At 55.9% G+C, this 7743-nt stretch overlaps 1 protein-coding gene across 1 annotated transcript in view; it reads right to left on the bottom strand.

Annotated features, from left to right (window-relative positions):
* TNIP1 (TNFAIP3 interacting protein 1) overlaps window positions 1-2526 on the bottom strand; it is an 8068-nt gene extending 5542 nt beyond the window's left edge. Inside the window, exons 1-4 of the mRNA XM_010002028.1 lie at window positions 2351-2526; window positions 1213-1335; window positions 827-909; window positions 530-598 (exon numbers count right to left, since the gene is read on the bottom strand). Of these exons, the coding sequence (XP_010000330.1) occupies window positions 530-598; window positions 827-909; window positions 1213-1335; window positions 2351-2483 (408 nt within the window). The 5' untranslated portion in view covers window positions 2484-2526. The remainder of the gene's footprint in view (window positions 1-529; window positions 599-826; window positions 910-1212; window positions 1336-2350) is intronic.
* Between the last annotated feature and the right edge of the window lie 5217 nt (window positions 2527-7743).

Genomic DNA, 7743 nt, shown 5'->3' with positions numbered 1-7743 from the left:
CACCTTTGCTCGCTCTGCTCCTAGCCCAGCTGACTCATCCAGCCACCCCTGGGAATGCCCCAGGCAGCACTGCAGGGAACCAGGTGCCCAGCGTGTCCCCTGCACCCTGGCCCTGGGGTTTACAGCCCTGCAACTGCCATGGGAGGGTGTGTGTGGGGCACAGTACAATCAGTTCCTCCCATCAAGGGGAGGCAGTGAGGATCTGAGCCCAGCTGGAGCGCCTGGGAGAGCCAGGATGCAAGGACAGGACCAGCACTCGGCATCTGATCACCAAGCAGATGCCACCCCATTCTCCATCACCCCACAGCTGCACTCCAGCAGGGTCCAACAAGACTCAACCCCTCCTGGAGCCTCTCGGGCCCATGCAAACAGGGATGTGCAAGGAGAGCACGTCCCCTTACTGCATCATGCAAGCTCATGTTTGAGCCCCTTGGGCTCCCCATCCCTGCACCCATTCCTGCCAGCACACACAGAAAGCCACCACCACCACTCCACCCACCAAACCTCACAGGTACCAAGGGCCACTCACCGTTCTCCTACTCTCCTGGGGAAACCCTTGCACTTCAACAGGAACAATCTCAAACTCAGAGGGGGATCCCTGCAAGGGGAGGCAGCCAGGTCAGGTTTCCCCAGGGAACAGCAATCCCCTCATCCCCTCCATGCAGAGGCAGGTACCATCAGGATGGGAGCACAGCTGGGAAGCTGATCTCTCCTTTTGATTTATCCCCATTTCTGGAGGCTCAAGGCTGCCTCCTTTTGCTTAACCAGATGGAGAGGCTCTCCCTCTGGCCTCCCCAGCACCAGCTTTCACGTTCACCAGACTCACACTAGAAGGAGACTTCTGTGCTTCCGTGTCTGGCTGAATGTTCCCCTGGGCAACCTGCGTGGAGCTGGGATCAGGGCCGATGGCTGCAGAGAGGGGAGAGGACGTAGCTGTGAGCCTTTTGGAGACCAGGGCCTCACCCCACCCAGAGAAGAGATGCAGAGAGCAGGGAACCCTCAAGGCTGGGCACTGATGGATGGTTTCTCCCCCAGCTATAGCGACAGGAAAGAAACCTCCCTCCAGAAGAAGGGACAACATCAGTGGTTTGACACACTCTAGAGACAAGAGGGCTGCAAGAAACCCTCATGAAAGTCTCCTTCACATGCCCTACCTTCACCTGAACTCAGGATCCTGAGCTATCCCTCCCCAGCAAGCCTTGCATCTCCTACCTCCAGTTTCCAGCAGGTCCTCCAAGGTAGATGATGCAATCAGCATTTTGTTGTCTTTCACGAGGTCCTCTGCCTTCTGCCGCAGCTTTGATGCCTCCATCTGGGACTCCTCCAGCAGCTCTCCTGTTGTGGAGAGCAGAAGGACGTTCACCCTCTTCCCTGAGTACCTGCCCTGTAGCAGCCCCATCCATCAACACCCAGTCCCCTCCTTGGGTGGAGAAGTGCCCAGCATGGTCCTTCTTCATCCAGAAACAACTTTTCTTGGCCAAATCCAATGGCAAAGCTGTATCAGTGCCTCACTGGGTGCAGAGTTCTCCATGCTGACACACAGAGGACTCATTACAGGAGGCAAAAAGGCAGCACTGCATCTCTCAGAGGTCTCATCTGCTTTCCAGAGGAGACAAATTTAAGCCTCAGTGATGGACCTCAGGGTCCACCCAGCCTGCCCACTTTGGGGTCTGGCACCAGCAACACAATCCTCTCCCCACCCCAGGGGTCTGCTCCCACACCAGTGGGTCCTGGTCCCACAGAGGGGCATGATGACACAACGGGAATCACGAGGCAGGTGGAAATTTGGCTGCAGAAGCAGGACTTGAAAGCGGAAGCTGGGTCACGGGACTGAAAGCAAAACTGGGGTGGGTGGGGGAGGGTGGCCAAGGAGGTAAAGGGAGGTGGCATGACTTGGCTGGGGCATTTAAATGCTGGCATGTCCCTACCACTGTGGGGAGTACCCAATACCAGAGTCTTTGAACAGCACCCAGGAAAAGCTCCTGACCCAGCAGTGGTTGTGGGAGGCACAGGCTGTCACCAAAAGCAAAACAGATCCTGGCATCTGTGACCTGCCACTGCAGGACTCTGAGTAGTTGACCTTGCTTTATCATTTGCCTTTTTCCCTCCAGCCCTTTATCCCACTGTAAAGCACCCCAGGAGTTCAGCAAATGCCTTGTTCCCTATGCACCCCCACGTGTAAAGACCAGACATCCTTCTTAACCCCCCAGGATGGCAAGAGCCTGGCTGCTGCCCCAGTGCCAAGACCCCCAGTCTCTTCTATCACCTTCCTAAATAGAGCAAGAAGCCCCCAGGCACAGTCTGAGCTGCCGCAAAGACGACCCTTGTTCCCCGGCCATGCAGCAGTTACCTATAGACTTGATCCCCTGCATCTTCTCCTTCAGCGGGCTGTTCTCCTCCACCAGCCGCTCAAAGGCCGTGGATCCATTCTCCTCTGAGCCCCCGCCGGGGTCGTAGATGCGGTAGGGTCCTCTCCCTTCCATGCCTGCCGTTCAGTCACCTACTTCCCAGCCAGGCATCCCTGCAAGGCAATGGAGCATCTCTGGCTCAAGATGGCACCATGATCCCCTGGTCCCCACCATGCAGGAGTCCAGGGTGCGATGACAAGGGAAGCAGAGCTGCCTCACTGCTCACCAGCCAGTGAAGTGTCCCCAGTGAAGCCGCTTCCCCCTGCAGCCCTGCTTGGGGTGAATGTGCCAGGGTGACTCATGGCCATGAGAAGTGTCTTATGAGTAGGCATCACCAGTAGCCCTGCTCAGGACTGGCAGACTCCCCTGTGGGGTGTGGGTATCCCCAAAGGGGTCACAGCCACCTGTCCCTGCATCCCAGGAAGTCTGGAGACCCAGCCAGGAGCATCCACGCACACCAGCACAGAGCAGGGGACCATCACCTGGACATCCCACTCCCCACAGGGTATTTTTGGTGGGCAGAAAGGGCTGTGGGGGGATGTTTGGGAAGGAGCAGTGTCAGAAGCATTAACCCACACCTGGTGGACTGTTAGGGCAGGACTAGGGGGGTAGATGAGCCCCACCAGCATGGCAAGGACCCACTCTGTCCTCCAGCTCAGCCAGAGAAACCAGATGCCAGCGGCACAACTTCCCGAATTGGGGCAGCAGGAACAGCCAGGCATGTGCTGGGCTGGGAGCAAAGTACAAGGAGAGGGAACACCCACAGGCAGTGTGTTATCCTGCTATGCACTTTTCTAATCCTTTGCCCTCGTGAGTGTCCCAAAGCCCCCCTTGCTGAGGTCTGTCCTGGGAACAGCTGGACATAGCCAGCCCCAGGTTCTGCACATCTCCTGGAGGTGAGAAAGCAGCTGCTGTGAATTACAGCCCAGCTTTTTAAAAACATACCCCTGATGCCAGCTTGTTAACCAGTGGAGCAGAGCAGCAGCAGAGCAGCAGCAGAGACAGCCCCAGGAGTGATGCCAGCCAAAGCTGAGGTGCTGCCATTGGCACCTCCAAGGGCTCTTCCACCCAGCCAAGGCAGCCAGGTACTTGCAAGCAGGACCAGACCAAGGAAGGGCATTTTGAAAGGGGAAGGAGGGAAACCTGCACCTGAAACTGTCTCGACCTCAGACTAACGCTTATGCCACGAGCAATCCAGGCTGATCAGCAGTTTAGGTGACCTGCCAGCCAGGGAGCAGCAGGGACTTTCCGGGTCACAGCTGCCACCTGGCAGCAGCCACAACTGGAGCAGCAATTAACGCCGACCTCGGTCGCAGGTAATTATGCAAGGTCTGCTTTTGGGAGATGCATCCGTTGGGAGGTCTCACCTTCCTTCTGCTCTGCAGGTACTACCAAGCCCCCCCATCACCCACAGCCCCCCACAGGATGTTGGTAGTCCTGTCCCAAGCAGCCGGAGGAGGTGACAGCCAGGGCTGCCCATCTGCAGGGTGGGCTGAGCCGGGGTATTTCTGGAGCCCACAGCAGCTGGCAGGAAGCTGCAGAAGAACCAGGCCAGTTTCTGTGGGTCCTGGAGCCAGGCACCATTGTCACAGCCTGTATGAAATTCCCCCTAGGCCCTGCCACAGGATGAGGAAGGCTTTCCAAGCAGACCCGGTGTGGTGGCATGCAGATGGCCTGGGGACCCAGTGGCACCTCCACTGCAGGGAAATGCCATCGTCCGCAGCCACTCTACCTGCCTGCCCAGCTCAGTGGATGATGGTGACATTGTCACAAGCAAGCTGAGGACCTGAGCCTGTTCTTCACTGGTGTCCAGTCACCACATCTGCTCATCCAGATCCCAAACCTGGGGCTCTGGGTGGAGCTGGTTAGCAAAACAATCTTGCAGCGAGCATCTTGTGGGGCATCTGTGTCCTCCATTGGGATGAACTCAGGTGTGGGTCAGGGAAGGTGTGGACAAAGCTGCCCTCTCACCTGGCATGCAGGTTTGCAGCAGCCTGAACTACCAGCCTCTTGCACTCCAGACCCCAAACTGGGAGGTTCTCCACCTTATCCCACAGCACATGTGGGAGGTCCCCTGTCCCCTATACATCCCTGCCCACAAGGCAATGTGGCACCAAACACCCAAACCCAAGCTGCACTCACCACCTCACCCACTGGCAGAGCCCCCATGTGCTTCCAGCTGGATGGAGCCACTGAAAAACTCTGCTATTCCCAGTTCTCATGGTTTTATCAAGGATTTTTCTATCCAAGGTCTGCACCCCACCAGGAACCTGGCAGCAGAGGGCTCACTGGAGCTGCCTTCAAACAGCAGCTGGGAAGCAGAACTGAACTACCCTCAGATGATACAAGCCAAGACCAGCCATGAACTGTCCAGCAAGTAACATCCAGCACGAGGGGGAAGTTCCTGCAGCATCTCAGTTCACTACTAGAGTCAGGGCAGGTTTGACTAGGGTGGAGGCACAGCCTCATTTTTACAAGGAGTTGCTAGGACTGACCTGTCACCCTGGGGAATGGGTGGTCACTGTTCCCAGACCCAATCTTTTAATAATCTTTTTTTCCTTGAGTTCCAAAAGGTGAGTTTTACAGTGGAAAATCTCCATGTTTCAATAAAAACCCCAGAGGAGGAAAAAGAGGACTACAGACCAGCACCTAACAATGGTTAGAAACACAAAGAAAACAGGACTACCACGAACTCCAGAAGAAACCACCGAACCACCAGGAAACACTTCTCTTTTTGCCAATCAACAGTCTCCAACCTGATCTGACAGCACTTCACAGCCCCAGGGACTGAGGGCCAGCCAGGGACCATGGCTGCCAGGGCACAGCTCTGTGTCCAGCCAGGAACAGAGGCTGCCAGACGCCGTGGTCACCCGTGGGCGTCTCTGGTTGCAAGTGAGACACCGAGACCTTTTGGCAATACGTTTTTATGACAACTCAACAAATGGAGAGAGTGAGTGAGTGAGCGAGCGAGCAGGGGAAGACAGAGGCAGGATGGGATTTAAATAACTCTGCTGCACCTTGGGAGTGAGCTGGTACTGTGAAACCCTTGCCCATCAGTGCCACTGCTACACATTGGTTACACAGAAGTGTGAGAAGGAAATGATTCCTGCTCTGCAACTACCAAACAGCTGAACATACAAAGGTGGAGGATGTGAACCTTGCACAGGGAGTAGACTAGCACCACTGGGGTTTTTTATTTCAGCAGCAAGCCTGGGGGAATGGAGACCAGCCCCCTCAAGCCATGGGCTTAGCAGCCCACCATTTTCCATCCCATGATCCATGGCCTCAGTCCAACCCTTTGGAGTATGGGGCTTTCCTTACCCCAGCATGCAACATTCCCAGGAAGTCTCCCCGGCAGGATCACATGAGGTGAAAGCAAATCCCTGCAGGCTGCCAGCATGTTTTCCCATGACCAAGCCCCTGGCATCCCACCTCCTCAGAGGAAAAGCACAGACAGATAAGCCACTGAGAAAGAAAAAGCCACTCAGATAGATACTATCGATGATTTTTTTGTTTGATCATTTTACTGGAAATCAGCAAAATGCACCAGCCTCCATCCAGCACCGTTCCTTTTCCTCTCCAGAGCTTCAGCAGCTCCCTGGCCCCAGGGACAACTGCTGGGCTGATCTCATTTGCAGGGAAGCAGAAACAGAGGTGGCTTTAGGAGGAAGCAATAACAGAGTTTCTAGGCTCTGTAGTTGACTGGGTTGGGAGTAATAAAAGAATAGGAAATTGGGCATTGCAAGGCTCAGGTCTCAAAGGGAAAGGTCTGAACCTTCAACTAGGGGGTGGGAAAGGCAAGAGTCCCAACCAAAATGCAGCAGATGTTACAGATGTGCTCTGGCCAGAAATCCCACCCTCGCCTGAGAAACCCACCTCCCACAGAGGCTTCACAAAACAACCTGCTTCTGATGAGTAGCTCACAAGGAAAATAAAGCGTTTCCCCATTCCGAGCCAGGTTTCCAAACACCATGACCACACACAGCTGCAGAGCTCCTTGCCACAGGTCCTAGCTCTGGTGCAGGCAGCCAGCCTTGGTGGCATTTTATGGGAGACCCTCTCTTCTGCTGCACAGACATCTCACTTCATGCTGTCTGCTCCATTTCTTCCCTCCTGCAGAGAGCTCAGCAGCTAATCATGGCTGCTTGACACAGCACTCAAAAGCAGAGCAAGGCACAGCCACCTTCTTTCCTTGCAGCTCCAGCACAACCTGGGCTACTCCTGTGCAACCTGGTGCACTTCAGCCAGACAACAACCAACCAGCAGAAGACAGTGGCACCACAAAGTAACACCAGCAATGCTACCTCTGTCACCCAAAGTGCAAGAACTGTTGCTTTAAAATGAAATCTGCAATGCCACAAGAATAGGTGGCTCAGTTTCCTTCACCCACGAGTGTTTGTGGCAGCTGCTGGCTAGCAACAACCCATGGCCCTGTGCTAAACAGGTCTGTTTGCCACAGGTCAGGTCAAAAGGGCATTGTGGGATTACTTGCAGAGCCAGGAATTATGCCAAAGGCTGCAAAAAGCCCCTCCTCATCACTTATTGCTTACTTTGAGCCAGAGACAACTCTCAAGGATGTGTCCAGCTGGAGCCTTCCTGCCTCCAGAACTTACCCCAGCACTTTAAGTCCTGTGTCCCAGCTCCAGCTGCCTTCACCAATGCTCTCAATGAAATCTGCACTCCAAAACAGCTTGTGACAGCATAACAACTCTTACTCACCCAAGCAGGTGGAAAAAACAAGCTAAAGGGGAAAGGCTGCATTTGCCTCCCTGATACAGAGAGCAGCCTGTGCCCAGGGGCATGGAGGAGTGGGACAATCAGGTCTCCAAGAGGCTGCAGGTCCCCATGACATCCCATCACGAGCTATTCTCACCTAAAAGCAGGGCTGTCAGGCAGCACCTTTCTTCCCTCTGCCCTTAGTGGGGGGAACTGAGGGAGGGGAGGCAGGGAAGCAAGCTGTGCATCACCTCCCTGAAAAGGAGGCAGGCAGGGATGCTGCCATCCCTGCTCTGGCAATTCCAACCTTTGGGTCTGCATCCCATGTGGACTCTTCCAGGAGGCTCCCTGGAGCCTCGGGCCCCCCCGCAGCCCCCCGGGGTGGGACCCACGAACCGCCCCAGCCCGGGGGGCACGGCGAGCCCAGGGACAGTCAGAAAGGAGACGCGTGGGCCTGGGGAAACGCCGGGGTTGTGTAAGGCAGAGCGAGGGGAGGAGCGAGCCCGGGGCTTGGGCCAAGGGCACGGCAGAGGTGCGGGGGGACACAGCACCCCGGGCCCCCCTGAGCCGGGAGGGACCCCCCCCACGGCACCACGGCAGCCGTCCTGCTGTCCTGCCC

The sequence above is a fragment of the Chaetura pelagica genome, unplaced genomic scaffold, assembly GCF_000747805.2.
Source record: "Chaetura pelagica isolate M959 unplaced genomic scaffold, ChaPel_1.0 scaffold356, whole genome shotgun sequence".
Taxonomy (NCBI): domain Eukaryota; kingdom Metazoa; phylum Chordata; class Aves; order Apodiformes; family Apodidae; genus Chaetura; species Chaetura pelagica.
Note: the sequence above shows the minus strand (reverse complement) of the source record. Positions and strands in the feature narration are given on the sequence as shown.